The 20,924-nt window shown below is 39.1% G+C and overlaps 1 protein-coding gene across 2 annotated transcripts; it reads left to right on the forward strand.

Annotated features, from left to right (window-relative positions):
* Nucleotides 1–3,283: 3,283 nt before the first annotated feature.
* Nucleotides 3,284–20,883, forward strand: LOC143213091 (uncharacterized). 2 transcript variants are annotated; one of them, XM_076432617.1, is made up of 15 exons: nt 3,284–3,429; nt 6,304–6,583; nt 8,122–8,223; nt 10,750–11,607; nt 12,202–12,595; nt 13,573–13,931; nt 14,912–15,343; nt 15,408–15,581; nt 15,874–16,080; nt 16,158–16,409; nt 16,643–16,929; nt 17,004–17,109; nt 17,315–17,509; nt 17,585–18,658; nt 19,847–20,883. In XM_076432617.1, the coding sequence occupies exons 2-15, from the start codon at nt 6,401–6,403 to the stop codon at nt 19,940–19,942; spliced, it is 4,719 nt and encodes a 1,572-aa protein (XP_076288732.1). In that variant the 5' UTR covers nt 3,284–3,429; nt 6,304–6,400; the 3' UTR covers nt 19,943–20,883. The 2 variants fall into 2 exon arrangements, with proteins under 2 accessions (XP_076288732.1, XP_076288733.1); XM_076432618.1 differs by lacking the exons at nt 3,284–3,429; nt 6,304–6,583; nt 8,122–8,223 and adding an exon at nt 9,416–9,549.
* Nucleotides 20,884–20,924: the final 41 nt, after the last annotated feature.

Consider the following 20,924-nt stretch of genomic DNA (forward strand, 5'->3'; position numbering starts at 1 on the left):
GTATTAGGAGAACATGATGTGGAAGGAGGTATTCGAAATTCAGTAGTATAAGTCAACGACAAGTCAGACGGCCGAAAATTGGTGAAAATCTCGAAAACTGAGAAAGTATTAGGAGCGCATGATATCGAAGGAGGTGGCACGAAATTCAGTAGTACCACTCAATCACAAGTCAGACGGCCGAAAAATGTCGAAAATTTTTGAAAATCTCGAAAACTGAGAAAGTATTAGGAGCACATGATATCGAAGGAGGTGGCACGAAATTCAGTAGTACAACTCAACCACAAGTCAGACGGCCGAAAATTTTCGAAAATCTCGAAAATTGAACTTTGTATTAGGAGAACATGATGTCAAAGGAGGTGGCACGAAATTCTGTAGCATAACTCAACGACAAGTCAGACATTCTATTACAAACTTAAATGTTTGTTTAATTAGGAAAATTGTGCTCTATCTAAAATTGTCGAAGATGTTAACTTAATTCTACTATCGAATATTCATCTACAGGGTGGGAAGAAAAAGAACATATTAACTGTTGTAATTAATATTCTTTATTTTTCACCAAACAAATTACAATATTAAACATGTATTGAATATTGAGGTGATATGGGAAGATGTGTGGCAGGAATGCGGTGACGTAGGTACCAATGCTCAACCGATTGGATCCGAGTCGAATGGGGACGCCTTGCTCCACACGCATTGTCGTCTGTTTCAAATGTTGGAGTGACTGCCATCAATGAAATCTGTAAATATAATTTCATAAGTCATCAGAAGCGATAGGGAGAGAAAAGAAATCCAGGAAGGAAGATACGAAGGAGAGAGAGACGGAGAGAGAGAGGATGTGTGCGTGAAAAAAGGGAAAATATCATAGATAATTTAGGCAAAGACAGCGGCAGAAAGTAAGCACGAATGTAGACAGTAGGATAATGTAAACGGAACGGGTTCGCTTTGTATCACGAAAGGAAACAAAATAAATATACATACAGGATAGAAAATGTGAAGAAGAGAGAGAGAATTGAGAAGACAGGGATGAATGGAAGAATGAGTGTGAGAGAGAGAATGAGAAAATAAAAGAATGTTAGTTTGATTGTAGAATTTAGATTTTGTAAGCAAAAACACAAATGTAAATGTAAATGAATTTATATTGTGTGTAAAGGGAACGGGATCTCTTTGTAACCCGTAAGGGAACAAATAAATACATACATACAAGTCATCAGAAGCGTATGCATTCTTCAGACTACGGTTCTGAATTACCGACTCTGTAGAAAATGCTCTAGTACGATGGCGGTCTCTACCGAAATGGAACGGTCAGCTAGCGAACTACACGAGGCTGCTACATGAAAGATATGTGTCCGAGGAAGCCAGATTTTAAAGCGTTGTCTATTCTTTTATTCTTCTCAATGTATTTTCTACATTTTCTAATAAATTATAATTTCCTTTATATATTCATGCATTAGCTTAGTTCATTTCGATGAAGAAAGCTTACTACTATAAGATTAAATGATTATTAATATTGAACGTTTCGCCGTTGTCGATTTCGATCACATACGGTCCGGCATGTGTTATAGTATTGTTATTAAATTTATCCGGGAAGAATGGAGCCGCAGCGATAGTTGGGAGCAAACGTGCAAGAAGTCGAAACGTTTCTGAGCACGTGTACCACCACTTCGTTGAAACAGTTTGAAAAACTCTCTCTCTAACTAAATATAGAATACGAGCGGCGCTATTGTTAGGTTGCCTGCGTTTTCGTGGGCTACGTCTTTCGTTCAAAGTTGTCTTCGTAAAATCGTCACAAGCGCCCGTCGCGAATTTATGGGATCCCGAGATTTGACCATTCACGTGGTCTAAAAACATACTCCTCCTAGATGGAGGAACGTCGTGGTAAACATTTTGCTCAACTGAAATATTGTTTTCATAGCGAACTTTTGTAATGAAATCACGCTTTAATGAACTATATTGTTGTTGAAAGATCTTTCCAATAGTGTAGGATTGTAGAAGAAATTTTTTTTACATTTCCAAAAAGAAAATATATATGTATTTTTAGATTTCTAGAAATTTCTGTCCTATGTCCAAAATAAATATGTTTGTTGAATACTATACACGAATCTTTACTGTCAAACCCGCCATTTTGACGGGTCCCGTAGTTCCAGTGTTAATAACGCAATTCTTAGTTTTACTGCAGCAATCATTTAATCGTCAATTTTACTGAATAAAATAAAGTTACTACCTTTAAAGATGTCATTATTATCGATAAACAGTGGATCTTTATGCAAAGTAAAATTTTTCTACCTGATTTGCAACAAACTGGAGTGGAATACAATTGGTTGGAGTGGAATACAATTGATTGGAGTGAAATAGAAATTGATTTTCTATACTGTAACAGTATTTCTAGATTCTTCTAATGTTTTTACTGTTTTAAATTACACCCACCCATTTTCTTATAAATGCATGAAATCCGCTGTCTACTTATCCATCTTCTTAGAAATTTAAAGCATACAAAAAACGATGTTGAAGAGCGACTTCTCAAATAAATAAGAGAATGTACCAGAAAAGATGAAGAAATTGCCTCTCATGGCGTAGACTCATCGCCAGACTGCGAAGCTTTATGCAATTATAGCAAAATTGAGTAGATGAAATTCAAAGTTGTTGGAAAATTTTCAAAACTGAAGATGTCAATATACGATTTCTCTCCTCTATTAAAATCATTAAGGAAAGAAACAATTTCTTCCATTTCTTGCAATCGATGCAGACAATTTTTAATTTGCATAAAGATCCGCAGTCCACTCATCACACCAAATGTTTTTGGTTTTGGTCGAGTCATCACCCGACTACGGATCTTTATGCATTTATAGAAAAATTGAGTAGATGAAATCCAAAGTTGTTGCAAAATTTTCAAAATTGAAGATGTCAATATATGATCTCTCCTCTATTAAAATCATTAAGGAAACAAATAACTTCTTCCATTTCTTGCAATCGATGCATACAATTTTTATTTCCATAAAGATCCGCAATCTACTCATCATCAAATGTTTTTGGTTTTGGTAGAGTTTCGCCTATGCAGAGATCCCAGAGATCAAGCATTAAATCCGAGGTTGCCGGAAAAACCGAATACTCAGAGAATCAACAAGACCGAAGGTCAACGGCGGCTGAGTCGCGCAAGGTCGCGTGCGATCTTGAGGTCCGCAGAAATTTGCTGAAAGGGGAATCGATTTCCTAGATCGCGGGAAACGACGCGGAAATGGCGGATGCGCCGGCGCGAGCTGGCCAGAGGAACGAAGGCTTCGCCGTCCTTGCGCACGCAGTCTTTCGAAAAGGATATTTTTAGAGAAGTGAGTCGCTGGTCGCAAGTAGCGACGGCAGTCAAGTGTCGTCGTTGACCCCAACGAAATCGAGCCCTGTGAAAACTCGACGAATTCGGATGACCACCGGCATCCGGTGAGTATTGCCGATCTCCGAACATTCGGGGCGAAACGTCACCGGAAACGTCACCGGACGTACCGGCGTGATCCAGGTCCGTTCGGTCGATTTCACGTTTCGCAACATCCGGAACGACATCCCTCGTGACATCGTGCCGACGATAACGCTTCATCGCTGTATACCATTTTGTTCGACGCAGCGAAACAAATGGTTATCGCAGGGTTTCTCAAACTGTGCTCCGCGAAAAAATAGTAATAACAAAGCTTTTTCTCTACATTTTGACTGTAATAATTTTACGTAATTTCATGACATTCTGTGCGCTCTACAAAACGTCACGCAACAAGAAACAAGTATTTTTTATTCTTTTAATGCAAGTTTATTTTCAGTTTATGCAAACTAAACAGTTTGTGCATCAATTGCAAGACGCAGGAGCTAAATATAAATTTATATTCTTTATTAATAAGTCTTCTACTCTTTTCACTGTTTTAAATTGCACCCACTTATTTGTGTCATAAATGCATAAAATCCGGAGTCTAGTAATGTCCTAACTTTCAAATTACACAAGGAGAGCCCAATGAAAATTCAAAGACGCCTAAGGTGCTCCACCAGAGAAAAAGTTTAGGAAACCCTGGGTTATCGGACCGGTTTTATGGAACTAAATTTGGATCGCCTACCGAAGTGTTCGGTGCACCTATTTATGATGTATTTATGGCACCGGGCTGGTTTGTTTCGCTCGGTGAACAGTCGCTCCGAAGCTTGTCCCTTATGCCGTTGACTTTTCGAATTCGTTATGCGAAATCATCGAAATTCCTGGCCCTAGATCTTTCTACTTCTTTGATCGCAGCCACTCGAAATTGCAGATTCGATGTTGATCTTTGCGCAAGTGAGATTTATAGAACGACGACACGGTAGGATTTCCGCGGACCGTCTTTACATCCACGAGTTCTTTGTTTTCGTTTCGAGCTGGTCGAAACGACGCACACAGCCGTTTTCGATCGTAGATCCAGTTATATTTAAGAGTATTTACATCGAGCCGCGTGCTGCACGAAGAGACGCCACGGCACGCCAGTCATAAAGCTTCTTCGAGGATTCCTCATCATGTAGAAACATCGGAAGCAACTTTGATCTTTAGCGGGAGGGAAATGTTAGATCATCTGGAAATTTCCAGTTTTTAAACAGTTTCTTTAAAGATAATCTTTTTCTTTGTAACAATTATTGGTCTGTGTAAGCACCGCTGTGACAAATCTGAATCTCCCCTACAAATGTCTTGGTTCTGTTCCGGTAAAAGTTGAACGTTGTAGATATTCAGTTGTTCATTTACAAGATTGTCATCTCTATTCTTGAGGCGCGTTCATTTATCATCACCAGATGGCGTATTTTTGTGTGCAATGAAAAGTTTGTGCATTGACTGCAAGATGCAGAAGCTAAACGCATATGTATATTGTTCATTAATTTCGTCAATATCAATATACTTACTGGAAATAATTATTAACGATCTCAAAGTTTTTTAACCTCCCTACTGTTCTAAATCCGCATCTATCAACCTTCGTCGTGAATGCATAAAATGAAGAGTTTAATTCATCGCATTTTGATCAAACGTCGCTATCGGAAACATTTTCATTTTTCCGGTCATGTAAAAAGAATACTATTCGAATGATAGACTTTCTATTGTATAATGAATTTACAGACTGTAATGGTTTCGATCAAACGTCGATCAAAAGATTGTACGTATTGTATAATAACTAGACTGAAGATCTTTATGGATTTATGAAGAAATTGGTTAGGCGAAATATAAAATAGTGAAAGATTTAAACAATTCACACAAGAATGTCGTATAAAACAGTAAAAGATTTAAACAATTCAAGAATGTCGTAATATTGTTTCTAATGTAACAAAGTAGTAAAAGGATGAAATAAATTTTTATGTTTTCCCTGCTTTCCACAATCAATGCAAAACATTTTTATTTTGCACAAAGACCCGCAGTCTAATAATAATCTTGTGAACTGCAATAGTATTTCTTGATCGAAACGCTTCATAAAAACCTGACATCTCATATACAACAATCCAATATTTCGAACCCCGGAAATATGCACAGAAAAATATGCAGCCGGAAGAAAATACTGGATAAATATTCTCCCATTTAGCCGCCTCTGTTTTCTTCGTCTTCTCGACGCTTCTTTTCGACGAGAAGCAGCGCACACTTTAAAATAAAGGTTCTAGATCGATCTATTCTTCTAAACTTACTGAAAGTGACGTGCTCCGAGTTTTTTCTCCCGTGCCAATTCGCTTGATCTCTTTTTCTCGCTGTCGAACACCTTCACTCTGCGAAGTTAATTGTAATATCGTAAATTAGCAGAGTTTGGTTACTATAGACTCATTTATTTTGGCACTTGTTCTATTGCGGAGTGCATTACCAGAAGAGAAATAATAGATTCGCGAGAATAAAATGGAAAATGTGCGTGTTAAGCGAAAAGAATGTTGAGCAATGTGCTCTTTATATGTTAAATGTCATTCGTTGAAGCAGAAAAGCAAAGTTTCCGACATTTTGAGGACACTGATCTATTTATTAGCGAATATTCTACAGATTTGGAAGAAACGACGACTTTTAGATGTGCTTAATTGTATCTTTAGTTTCCGAAAAAATTTTACTGAATGTATTTATTTATACTCTCAGAGAGCGATTTTTATTACATGTTCGAAGAGGAATGTATTTATTGAGTAGTTTTCCATGAATACAACAAGAAACAAAAGTTTCAATAGAAATATAAAATCGCCTGGCGGGCCGCACAATATAACATGGCGGGCCACATGCGGCCCGCGGGCCGCGCGTTGGCCAGGCCTGAACTAGAAGTTACGTTGTACACTGTTAAATGATTCCCTTCGTTTTTCTAGAGTGTTTATCTAGCTCGCTAGAATAGAGGACTACCGAACCGGCCGAAACCACGAATCCTCGCGGGGAAATTAACGGTTCAAGTAGAATAAATGCAGAATGGGCGCGGCTGGCAGTAGTAACGTTGCACCTCCTCCGCCGACGACGCCATTGAGATCGCAGACCGAAGATACATTTATCTATGGGACAGAGGAATCCTGCTGTCCAGAGTACACGAACGGAAATATACGACAAAGGACGAGGACCAGCGAGTTCGACGTGGGTGAAGAACCTCGATCGCAGGTTAAATATAAAACGAATATATTTATTGGTCTTGAGAACGACTCCGAACAGCCAGCTAGAAGCCCGGAGAAGTTCTCCGGGAGAACGTTTCATGCGGTGTATACTGGGTGTAAATAAACTATAGGCGTGAACTTCAGCGCTTCACGGTGCTTTATGAACAAAATCGAACAGTCTCACAGTGGCTCCTTGCATTACTCTTACCGATCGCTGGACAACATTTTTTTCACGGTTTTTAAACCTTATTCGGCGTTCTATTTGTTAGAGCACAAGTTAACTTTGCATTACAGTTTATAATTTCATTGAAAATGTTAATAACAGTGATTTCTGAAATCTGTTTCCGCAGATCTATTCCTTATAAAAGGTTGCACAACATTGCCCCTTAGATTATTTCTCTAGCTGCAATAGTTTCCAAGATATTCGATAAAATAAATCTTCCGGATACGTTTTTTGTTAATTATAAATTTCGACCTGATTTACACGGACTGAAACGAAAGTAGAAATTAAAATTAACTAATTGACTGCTCGACTGATTTGCAAAAATACAAAAAAGTTGTTGACAGTTTATTAAGACTGAAATATATATTATATAAGATCCTATAATTATCTTACAGTAAAGATTTAAGTGCATTTTAATAAATTTGCAAGATATTTATGTCGAATTTAAGGTTACGTTCGAATTTAAGTTTAATTTCGAATTTAATGTCGAATTTAAGATTAAGATTTAACATTGTTTAGTGTGACAGCCCTTTGATATAAATTTATTGTAGATCATATTGGTACAGTTCGTCGTAGAAAATTAATTTTGTCCAGCTGATTGATTAAAATCATCGAGGGTTGATTAAAATGATACAGGAGTGATATATAATATTTTAGCCTGGATAATATTAGATAACGCTTTAGATATTGATTATTTATTCTGGAGAAGATGTACCTACTCGTACGCAATGTATTGGCAATTCTAAAAGAAACTATCGATTTAATGAAACAAATGATTATTTAGATTTAGGTTGAAACAAGTGTACGCTTGTTCGTTCGTATAAATATTGCAGACCCTCGTACGGAATTTTTATGATTGTACAATACAAATAAGTAATAACGATCCAATAAATTATTTAGTAATGGTTTATAAAATTTGTATAATATTATTTTAATTTTATATTGATGGACATGACCACAATTATTGACAATACGAAGATCTTCTCCCATGGAAAATGATCGAATAAATATGTTTAAAAAGTATTACAACAAAAATCGACATCTAAATGAAATTAATCTTATTATTGTTGATCTAATATTTGGTTAAATTATCCAAATTTGACTGCAAGGGCTGCGTACACATGTATCAATAATTAACTAGAATTTTTCAGCTATGTGAGATCGCTTGCAATTTTAATTATCAACTTCTTAAAATATGTTTTTCTGTTGTTCGCAATGCTAACCATTTCATTTAATCGCTAGGAATTGTGTACTAGAATGACAATTGTGATACTCTCGTTCAAAATAGTACCTTTTTCTGAAGCGAAGGAAAATGTTTTCAGGGTCCCAGTCCTTATGCGACCTTGAGGGGCGAAGAATGGTGGAGTCAGAGGCCATCCGCGCCGAGTTTGTCCAATTTGCGGGCTGGTCGTCGCGAGACTCTGGTGAGCAACTGTCTTTGTTTATGAGAAAATGGAGAAACGTTCATCGGTGAATTGAAACGTGAAAAAAATTATCTCTTCCTCGTAAAGACGTTCGAATTTGCAAAATGGTAAACGAGAGATGTTGACCATAGCAAAATGACCATAGAACCATGGAAAATGATTGTACAATTTTTTCCACAATACTAATACAGCGAACTCTTCGGTCTTAAGTAAGCTCCGCAAAAATTGTACTCCTTCTGTTCCATAATAATAGTAGCAGTTGATGAATCTAATTTGTCCCATAATAATAGTAGCAAAAGAATATAACTATAGAACGGAACATTTATTATCAAAAAACTAGATTACATTAAACAATAAATTAAAAATATTTGTGGATTTTCTCCAATAATTTCATTACTGTATTTTAAACTTGTATAAGTAGGATCCCTACAATTAATTAATCAAAATTATTGGAGACCAAATTTTGTATATTTAGTATAGAAAGATCAATATCTTGATAGATCTTCAGATCACTGTGATAATCGTGATAAATTTTGTTTTCAACATTACCATTAAATACGTAATGAACTTGTTTATTTTTACAAGTGAATAAATATTACTGTTATCGTGATTTCATTATTGAAATCATGAGTGTTAACTTACTTTTGTTATCCACTGTACATAATATACAGTACATCCACGTGTCCATAAACGTGGCATCAAAATTGCTGCTTTCCATACAAAACACAATAAAAGAATCTCCGACGCTCGACAACGCCACGTGATTTTCGCGCCTCGAGGAAACATAGGAACGTGCTGCGACGTTTAATTTCGAATCGGAGATTCCTGAGAACACCGCGGTAGCTTTTGTTCGTGGGGGACGGTCAGTGCGCAGATGCCGGCGCGAAATTTTCCGAGCGAAAACGTGCTCTTTTGTTCGAGAGTGGGAAAGCATCGCGAGACGTTGCGATGCTGGCCAGACTCCAAAAATCTTCCCCGGCTCTCTTCATGATTTCGGGAGAACACGCTGAGTCACGATCACGAAGAGACGAGTTCGCGGGCATCGATCACGATCATGTGCCTCCCGTGTCTCGAGTCTCGAGTTCCATCGGCGTGCAAGGTACGGCTTGTGCCAGATCGCTCGCGTGAATCGCCCGACGTGGATCGAGCTTTCGAAAGCTCAGTGACGATCGATCGTTCGAGCGACCAGAACCACTTTGTCACCGTTGCGTGAATGGATTCGAGTGCCTCGACTCGTTTAGAGATCGTGAACGGAGAACCAAGAGAGCACCGCGGACACAATCGAAAATCCTCTGTGAATTTTCTGGTATCTTTGAGACTTTCAAGGTAAGGGACCATGCCACTGATTCCGGTATACTAATATCGTTTTCTTGGGTCCACTTTTAAGATAAAAACCGTGCCGCTAAGGCAATTGTACATCGTTTTCTGCTTTTGTAAATTGTTGTTGGGATTGTTTGTAATCGGTTCGTTATAATTATTCAATGCTGTAGATTATGATATGCTAGCACTTCGATACGGAGAAAGTTACATTCGTTTCTGACGCAAAATTTCCACGAGCATTGCGCTGGCTCAAACAAAAATTTGCTGCCAGGACAAGAGTTACACGCGATTATTATTGGTCTCGATTAATATAAAATTGGAGAGTTTTCATTTTTATGGGGTTCACATGCAATAATACTTTGGTCCAACCATAGTATTGTTTAAAATATTGATCGACTTTTAAGATGAAAACTGTGCCATTTAATTAATATATCATCTGCTGCTTTCTAAAATTGTTTTTGGAATCCTTTGTATCTTATTGTACGTATTTTGTACATTCGTTTCGTTAAAATGATTCGATATTGTCGATTGGAATGTTCTCTAATATAAAATTTGAGTTTTCATATTTACTGTAGATGCATTTTTGCTGTAGATTGGGATATCCATTAACATATAATTTGACAGTATTAATTCCAAAAAGAATGTCAACCTTGATCTCGACAAAATAGGTTCAGAAGTATATGCAAAGAAATATTCTATATTTTAATCTGTGCTGTATCCGAATTCGAAAACTAAAGATAATCCTCTTATCTCGATAAAAAAGTAAACCAGCAATAAATAGATTACAATATTGTATGTCTCCCTGGAAACCGTGCAACACACAATTGTCTGAAACATTTCTTGTACGACAAATAATTTTGGAGTAATTCAAAGTCGTGACGTTACGAAATTCAACGGGCACATTTTCCCCCAAAATCATAGTTTCCGAACAAAATCGTACAAACAAAACCTGTCGGTTAAAACACGTTATCCGGGTTATCCAAATGAAGCTTTCATCGCCTAAATATATCATTTCGTCCCGGACTGTAAGCGCGTCCTTAAGCCCTCGCACGTTGTTGTGTAGCTTTAAAAGCACCTGTCGTCGGCGCAATGCAATAGGAGAATCGTCGGGCCACGAGTACGCCGCTTGATCCAGAATTCCGATCGTCGATCGCCCGGCGAATTCGATCAGCATCCCTGAAATTAGTCCATTTATTTATATTGCAGTTGACGTACGCGCAGATGACAGGTTGGCAGACGGCCGAGCGTCACGGCCCTTCGTTCACGCAGCACCACGAAGAAGCGATGGAGTTCTCGCGTGCGATTTCGCAGCTCGCGATGGCGAATCAGCAGCTGGCTTCCGCGCACACGGCTACGTTGGCACATTTAGAGGAATTGTATAAAGAACTGCGGAAGGAGCAAGAATACAGGAGACGGGGGTCCTTGAATGAAGCAGCGAGCAAAAGACTGACGAAGGAGACGGACGACGACGAAGAGAGACAAAGGTTAGAGCTGAGGATCGACCGGCTGGAGAATCTTCTTGCGGAGAACTGGGACGGTCCTCAGGGTCGGCAAAGAGGTCTCCGACAGGAAGAGGACAAAAGGTTTCGATCCAGGACAGACAGGTTGGAATTAAAGCCCCCAGGACTTGAAGATGCTCGGCAAGAACGCGCGAGTATCTTCTCGATGGAAAATCAGAGGACGGATGACATTGACGTCGTACGAGATAGGGTTGCGAGCATCGATTTACCTGAACGTCATTTAAAATGTCAGCACACGGCAGACGCAATGGCAGACGGGTATCGAACCAGTTCTATTCATAGAGTATACAGCGATGCGGCGACGGTCGGCTTGAGATCCGACGACGGAACAGATCGCCCGAGGGTGAATCGGCATTTAGAGAAACACGAAAGCAGAATGGAGGGCGAAGAAGAGCAGACGGAAAACTCGAAGGTAAACAAACTGATGGAGGAAATCGAGAGATTAAAGGCTGAACGGTTGGAGGGTCGCTGCACCAACCAGAGGCTCGCGAGCCAGCTGGATGAACAAAAGGCATTGGTCGCGAAGCTGACCAAAGATTATGAGGTACGTTCTTCGAAATTGGAAGATTCAACCTGTCTCTAGACAGCAGATCCTTAGGTAGAATAAAAATGTTCTAACAACGAGTTGATCGTGAAGAGTAGAAGTTAAATGAAAATGTGTTTACCTCTTAATCCTTTGCACTGGAATGGTGACTCTGAGAGGAGCCACTAACAATTGCTCATTATTCAAAATACTGTTCACATTATTAAATGTGTCGGTGTCTAACCTATTGCTAAACATTTAGATATTGTCAGTAGCTTGAATTTGTTAAAATAATTTCATTAAGCAAACGCAGTTATTATTTTTCTTGAAAATGATCTAAACACAGATCGGAACGTCGAAAATTTAATTCAAATTACAAAATTGCTTTGAGGTAAAATTGGATCGAACCAGTGCGCCGAGAGCATTATTACATCCTTTATTTAGATATTGTACGAGGTATTATAATGCCAATTTCGTGATAATTTCCTGAAAATCCCCACCTTTGCATTATCGAAAAATGAGAGGGCAATCCTAGAAATGAGTCTACCCCCTAGTTGAACTATTCAATGAATGATGCTAATTTGGCCTATCGTGTCTGACTTAAACTGTTTCCAGACGTCAAAGTCAAGTTACGAGGAGTTAGAATCTAGTTTGACGACCCTCCGAGAAGAATACGACGCTCTCACGGCGAAGTTCGACATAGCTACGCACGAGAACAAGAGGTTGTTCGATGAGATTAGCGCGTTCAACGCTGAAAAAGTCACTGCCGAAGCTAGGATCTCTAGCTTGGAGCAAGATCTACAGATGTCGTTGATGGAGAAGGAGCAAATTAAGAGCATCGAGAGTCAGAAGACATCGAAATTAAAGGCGCAATTGTCCGAGGAGGTGTCGGACAAGAAGAAGCAGATAAAAGCTCTCGAGGACGCTTTGGACGAGATTCAAAGACTGAAGGAGACTATCAAGACTGAGAAGAAGGGCGACGACGACGACGCTTCGAAGCAAGATATTGGTAAGCTTTGTTTCATTCCGTATCTTCCTCTCTTGAGAACGTTTTGGATACTTTGCACCAATTCCTACATGTCCGACATGCATTCTTCTCTGTTTCTGTTCCTTCTTGTATTTTTTACTAACATGTTGACTGCCGAACAATTCTAAAAATAAAGTAATTTAGTTATTGTAATCAGAAGTGCAGAGTTAAAAATGCGAAATGCATTTATAGTACAGATGAGTGGATCAGTAGAATTTTTAAATACTGTTGCACACATATTATTTATTAGTTTATTATAATCATTAAGAAAAAAATTGAACGTGAATTTTTGTTTTGCTATATAACTATGTGTTATGGACATAAGTAATTTTAAAACTAGATGAAGAAAAAAGTGTTACATAAATATAGATAAAAATTTTCTAGATCAATTATAATCGTATAACAATATTCTTAGACATTTACATATTAATGTTGCTATAAATGCATAATTATTAGCTTAATTCATTTCGATTCAAAGCCATTTATTTACTGCAATGACTAATGTCACTAATATTGTGTTTGGCATCATTCGTCCGAGTTTAGAACAGTTTCTTTTTTGAAAAATCCTCAGACAATTTGTTTCACCCCGAATGAATAATCTCTGACTCACAGAAACGAATAAGAAAGAGTAATTTGATATGTTTTGTGATTTTGACTAAACATAATGTAGACATGTAGAATTTAAATCACACTAGAACATTTGAAAAGATTTTGACTAAATATGATGTAGACATGTAGAATTTAAATCACACTAGAACACCTGAAAATAATAATCGAAATGATTTGTTTTTACTCGTTAGGAGTACAATACTAAATTTTGTTTTCTTGGAAAAAGAATTTTCTGATTTCCAACGAATTCAAATGCAACTTGAGCCTCGGATGTAATTTAAGAAAGCATCGTTAATAGCGTGTTAATACTGAATGTTTCTCTGCTGGAACATTTCGATCATTTCCAACAGACCCGATTGACACGATGGCCAATTCCCAAGTGAGTCCACCGGTGGATCGCGCGACAAATATCGAAGAATTCAAGAAAGAGTTGACGCTGAAGAGAGAAGCTAGGCAGAGAGCGATCGCAGCTGTTTCGTCCGAAATGGAACGGCTCAGACGAGAATTGGACGCGGAGAAAGAGGCTCATTCCGAGACGTCTAGGGTCTTAGATCTGCTGAGGTCCGCTCAGAACGATTCGCAGACTCAGGCACAAGGTGGCAAAGCTGATGGGAGTATCAAGAGATCCAGGTTCCGAGATCCGAAGCCGGATGAACAGGAATTGGCAATGAAACGAGTAGAAGCTCAACGATTGACGCACATATTGAAGGTAAAAAGAAAATCGAAGTTTCAAAGACAAGCTTCGTAGATAGTCAATCTGTGAAGATCATTTTCAAACTTTGAAATGAATGAAATCTAAGAACACCAACGCAAAGCTATTTTAACTTGAAAATTAAACATTTCTTCCGATCTAGAATAATTCCATTGTGTACGATTTTTTCATTTTATGAAATGAAGATTATTTTGAAACATTTAAAAGAATGAAATATTAATCGTGTAAACGAGGATGGTAAAACTAGTATAAAATAGTGTGGGGTTGCTTTCTCATCTTGATCTTGATTTCTCAATCAACTCTTTGCAGTCGGAGCTATTTTAACTTGAAAATTAAACATTTCTTCCGATCTAGAATAATTCCATTGTATACGATTTTTTTCATTTTGTAAAGTGAAGATTATTTTGAAACATTTAAAAGAATGAAATATTAATCGTAAATGGGGATGGTAAAACTAGTATAAAATATCGTGGGGTTGTTTTTTCATCGCGACCTTTGCAGTCGGAGCTATTTTAACTTGAAAATTAAACATTTCTTTCGATCTAGAATAATTCCATTGTAATATAATTTTCTTCATTTTATGGATATGAATTGATTGAGTGATTGATTAGATACCAACATGTTTAATAATGTGAACAATATTGTGGATAGACAGCGGATTTCATGCATTTATAACAAAAATGAGTAGGTGTAATTTAAAAAAGTAAAACTGTCAGGAAAATTCAAAAAAATACTGTTACATTACTTTCAATATATTAAACGAAAGAAAATAAACTTCCACTTTACTCCAGTTCGTTGCAATTCAGGTAGAAAGTTTTTATTTTGCATAAACATCCACTGTCTAATTTTGAATAATGATACAGCAATTTCTAGCGGTGATTTTGAGTCGCCTCTCGACTGCTAAGGGTTAATATGAATTTTATTATCATATATGAAGGGTTACTATGAATTTTATTATCATATAGGAATGGTTCTAGGTCTCCGACGAGCTTCGGAACGACGTCCGCTTCCAGATCGAGAAAGTGGACGACCTGCGTTATCATTTGGAAACCGAGCCCGATCAGCATCGCTACCGCATTCGCTGTTTGACAGACGTAACCAATAACACGCGAGAGGCTGTTCTCGATCGCGAAAGATGTGCCAACGAGTTGAAGGATCATCTCGCGCAGATTCTAGTCCGATTAGGAGACAGAAGCTTCTTAGAGATAAAGGACGACGTTGGCCTGGAGTGCGAACGTCAGCTGGAGAACATCAATAGCCTGAAAAGTCTCTACAACGAGAGGCTGAAAGTGCTGACCGAGTTGAAGGACGCGGCGATCAGGGAAGTCGGGGACGTGAAGGATCGATTGAATCACTCTTTGAAGAAGTCCGAATGCCTGGAAGAGGACTTGAGGATAGCTGACGAGAAGGTACGTTCGATGAAGATTCACAGGATATTATTTGATTTTATAATCGGTCGTCTTTCTATGGTAGATTGACGCTCAGGATACGGAGATATCTAATCTGGAATCACAGCTGGGACTCACCAAGGCAGATTGCAGGGACCTACAGAATCAGATGTCGCTGATCAATGGACTATTCACGCAGATACTCCTGGGTGCATCCTCTGCTGACATGGATCTCGATCGATTGACTCAGTTACTTCAGGTGAAACTCACGATTCATCTAAATCTAGTGGATCTCTTCTGCATATCAGTATCAATTGACTCGGTTGCTTCAGGCGAAACTTACAATTAATCTAGAGGATCTCTACAGTATTTGAGTATCAATTGACTCGATTGCTTCGGGTGAAACTCACAATTAATCTAGTGGATCTCGTCAGTATTTGAGTATCGATTGACTCGGTTGCTTCAGGTGCAACTCGCAATTAATCTAGTGGATCTCTTCAGTATTTGAGTATCGATTGCCACAGAGAATGAAACGAGCTTCTTCCGTTTAGGAGAATCATGATCTAATAAGTGACATAGCGAGGGAGGAAAGCACCGAGGCTGCGGCTCTGCCCAAGTTGCTCCTGGACCTAGTGGAGCAAGTTGAGGGCAGCAAAGGCTCCCCGAAACGCGTCGATGGGGAAAATGGAATCGAGAATGAGACAGAGAAGAAAGACGAAGACCTACAACAGGAGGAGATTGCTCATAATCTGCCCAAGGTATTATTTACTTTCGTCAATATGACTTGGACGTCGATTTCACTTGAACAATTTCACAAGTCTACATTGTTGCTTAGGTCTGGCGCGTTTTGCTGGAATTACTGAGCTGCCACGCCGAAGGGGCTCAAACCGTGTCAGTGGCAACGTCCTCGGACCCTAACAGTTGCTATAAGTCTGTGGACACTCCGGCTGGACCGAGATTAGTGATATCAGTTAGCAAAACGTATATTCGTTTGAAGGATTTGATCCTGGAGAAGAAACACTTGGAAAAGGAGATGAATAGGATGAAGCAACTGAATTCACACTTGGAAAGCAAGCTTGGGGAGCAGGTAAAATACGGGAATAATAATAAGGGACATTACCGAAGTGTAACATCCGGATTTTAATGAGACTTATGCAGGATAGATTATGTGTCAAATATTTTTCAACAAACTATGTCCTGTATAAATTTCCTTATAATCTGCGTGTTACACTTGGGTATTGTCCCTTGTAAGTATCCTTTATTTAACGGTAAAATGGTGAGGCACTTACGATTGATGATAACGATGACATCTTTTCCCAGGAAAAGAGATTGTCAACAGTGTCAGCGGAACTCAGCAAAACTTGGACCATCGTGGATCGAATGCAGGCGCAGCATCAACAGTTGCACACGCACGAGAGGATCCTGCGGTACGAGCTGCAACAGAAACGAAAAATGCTGCAGGAACTGAAGCAAGAGTTGGAATACTGTCGCGAGAAATGGGAGTCTGCTAGGCAGAAGAACACTAACACGGAATTAGAGTGGAGAAGCTTGCGACGGGAATTCGCTGCGAGAAAAGCTTTGGCTGTTCATGACTCGTTCAATAACAGGTGAGTTAACACCTGCGTAGAATCAGAGTAATGTCAAAGTTGTTTCTAATTGTTTAAAATGATACATTATGTAGTGCTGAGAGTGGGTTCAGCGACGAACGAGGTGACGACACGGACGAGGAAGAGGATAACTCGGTCGAAGAACGAATCAGGCTGGGTCCACGCAGAAGACCGCGAAAGGTGCGTTCGTGTTCATGGTCTTAAGTATTGCAGACTCAATAGTCTTAATAGACAATGAAACAAGTAAACATGATTAAAATTGTATCGTGTCCGGTGTGATTTCAGCCAGAAAAATGTCACGAATACGGTGGAAAAAGTTTCATACAAAAATCGATTAGAAACAAAAAGTTTCATCATTGAATTAATCTTCCTCTTTCATTTTTAGGAGAGTCCTCGAGTACCATCACCAGACACAGAATCGGAACAGCCAACCGACACCGAACTCTCAGAACCGAAGACAAGTTCCTCGCCAACCTTAGAACAACGAACGCCCAGTCCAGAAACGGAAACTGAGCTGGGCGAGGTTGAAGCAGCAGAGACCGTCTTGAACGACGTGTCTGAAGATGTGCAAGAAGTACCAGTAAGCTCACGAATCTGTTAAGACCAGTTTACCTTGTCATTTCAAATCGAAGTAAACTCATTGTTCCAATTCCAGCACCTGGTATCGGAGAACTCGGAGGAGTCTCTGGACACGTTAGATCAAGCTCTAACGAACGTGATTCAGAACCTGATAGAGATCAACGAATCGAGTACAGGACCAGCAGACTTCGAAAATTCGATCGGTGAACCGATCATCGTTGAAATCGTCGGGGAAAGTGAGTCTTCAGCAAATTCTACCACGGAAGATCCAATGATCGAACCCTGCAACCCAGAAGTACATAGTCCGGAGGCGTTGAAGACAGTTGATCACAGTCTCGGCGACTGTCTCGAGGTGAACGTTTGCGAGCAGGAAGAACTGCTGCCGGTTGTCCCCGAAGATGTTGAGAGATTAACTGCAGTGGACGGTGAGAAAGCAAAGAACGAAGAACCCCCGAGCTCGTCTGTGTGTTTCGTACCCACCGTGACTAGTCCAGCCAGCACGCAGCCTGTATTCTCTATTGGACCCTTCCCCTCGTCTAACGCAACACCTTCGATCGTGAAAATCGTCCAGTTCAGCGAGCCGCTGATCGTCGGTCCGTCTAATCCGTTTTTTGCTCCAGTGTTTGGCGCGATGTCGGACACGGACATGTTCTCCTCCTCGTTCGACTCGTCCGCGTCGATTTCGCCGAGCATGCGTCAGGAGGTCGAGTCCAAGAGTTCCGAGAAACGCAGTGCTAGGTCCACGGAAAGTGTCATCGACTCGGACAGCGTTTCAGTGGACTCGTCATCGAGTTTGGAAACTGTCAAAGAGTTCCCTGCCGTGGAGATAGCGCTGGCGACTTCGTCGGTCGAAGCTGAGAAGAAAGAGAGCTTGGAGATGCTGAGGAAAGAGGATACTAAGCCAGCTACGCCGAAGACTAGGTCTCCAGAAGAAGCTCTAGCTGCTAGGGAAGATAGGCTGAAGAGGTTGGAGGAGCAAGCCAAGTGGTTGATGAACAAAATGAATGCTACTAGCAGGAGAGGGTCTGCGTTGAGCACCAGGCTCGAAGAGTTGCACGAGGCTTATGGGGAACCTCCTGCACCACCACCCATGCCAGATATCCTCCCCAGCCACAGGTTGAGGACCAATTTGGCGGATCTACCTCGACAGGTGAGACTACAGTCCCGGATAAAATGATAGCCTATCGCTTTTATTCAGTTTTCAGGTTATCTGCGAGAAAATACTGAACATCTCTACTCATAACAAGATCAATTATTGATCAGCTGTTGATCAGTCAAGATCAATTTCAATGATCAAAATTCCATATGAAACAACACGGTTGACCTTCGAATCTCTAGCCTTCATTTATAAAAAAAAATAGCAACACCCACATTATAGAATTATGTACATAATTTTTTTCCAAAATTCTTTGGGATAAATAAAGATCAATTACAGTGATCAAAATTCCGTGTAAAACAAAATGGTTGACCTTCATATCTCTACGCCTTCACTTATAAAAAAAATAGTATGTATGTAGCTCCAGTTTATATACAGGGTGCGCCATTTGTAGGTACCATATGTTAAATGCTTATAAAATAGTGAAAACGTAATTAAATCGAGTTCGGTTTGCGATATTTATTTACTTTGGTTTATACCAATACAAAAAATTCATTTTTTAAATACAACGTCGGGCAAGTAATCACCTTTATGAACGACGCAAAGAAATGCTCGTTTTTGGGCATTTCCCATAACTTTTTGCAACGTTTCGGGCATTATTTCCGTTATTTCCTTACGGATTGCATCTTTAAGCTCCTGGAGGGACCGCGGCGCGCCAACATAAACTTTTGACTTTAAATATCCCCACAGAAAAAAGTCTGGAGCAGTCTGGAGGCGTCAAATCCGGCGAACGTGGAGGCCAATTGTAATCGCCATTTTTCGAGATTAAGCGATTCGGGAACAATCTTCTGAGGAGAGTCATTGTGCTGGTGTTAAGTTATTCATGGTGAATAATGGTATGAAATGAGCTGTCAAATACGCTAGAATATTCTCCGGAATGTTTACGAATAACAATTGTTTTAGCGTTTAACATATGGTACCTACAGACGGCGCACCCTGTACATAGAATAATATAATTTCCAAAATTCTTTATATTTACCCCAATCAATATTTTGAATGGAAAAGTATTTGAACTGTCACGAATTAATTTTTGGCACACCCGAGCTAAGGTTTTGCCACAAAGGAGTTTAAAAATACAACGGGTTACGTCACTTTATTCTTGATAAGAGACTAATTTATTGGCTCTTTGAGCCCCGTGATCATTTTCAGAAATAACCAACTGTTAACTGTTTCGATATTTAGGTACCTGAATCATCATCCACTGAAGACGTTGAAAATACTAGGAAACCTGTCTCGGACAACAATTCCAACGAATCATCGTCGAGTAAAGCGCCTTAAGACGCCCACTATTTTTATTGTACAAAGGAAACACAGCTCGATGTTTATTTCCGTCGTAGTACGGAAAGACGTGTACGAATCACGAAATGCGTTGGCTCTTATTGTAAAAAGATCCGAGCCGTCGCTATGGATCGAAATGTTTGGCTTCGGCGCAACAATTACATTAAAACACGATGTAGAAACAAATGGAAACCTGTGAATGGTCTTCCTGGCGTTGTTTGCGTCCTCTAATTGTAAGAGACTTTGAAAACATATCGCGTATTCAAAGCGATTCACGTTTGTATGTACTTAAGTATTTTTATTATCGATGTGCCACTGTTTATATCGATGTACAGTGGGTGTACGGAGTTTTAAAAACAAATAACATTTTCAAAATTGTACCCAACAGCTTGACTTCTTTCGAGACGTCAAGCAATTCTTTTTTTAATAGTTATAGGTCGCAATTGCGAAGGAGAAAGTAAAGGTTACGATTTTTTAATTTTTTATCTGCGCCTGTGATAAAAATTTAAGACACGTATTTTGTAAATCTAAGAAAGTTATATACATGTACAAAGTTTTATTGTAATCGGTTGACGCATGAAAAGTTATGGGTATTGTAAAATGTAAAAATCTTTAAATTACATTTTCGCTATTTTTAAACAATTATATTTCATAACAACCTTGATCGATCTAAATTTTCATCACAAGCGCAGATAAAAAATTTAATAATCGTGACTTATACTTTTTCCTTCACAATTGCGACGAATAATAATTTTTTAAAATTTATTTACACATATTGTCTAGTAAAGTAATCCTTCTAACGTCTCAAAAAAAACTAAATCTGTTGGGTACGATTTTGTAAAACTTATTCGTTTTTAAAAGGTGTACGAATACTTTGTACACTCACTATAAATATCTCTCATTGTTCCTAACTGCGAAAGTAAAATGTGATCACTCACAAATCCGTTCCTGTTTTGTACCTTCTACGATTGTACCTACTAAT

The sequence above is a fragment of the Lasioglossum baleicum genome, chromosome 10, assembly GCF_051020765.1.
Source record: "Lasioglossum baleicum chromosome 10, iyLasBale1, whole genome shotgun sequence".
Classification (NCBI taxonomy): Eukaryota; Metazoa; Arthropoda; class Insecta; order Hymenoptera; family Halictidae; genus Lasioglossum; species Lasioglossum baleicum.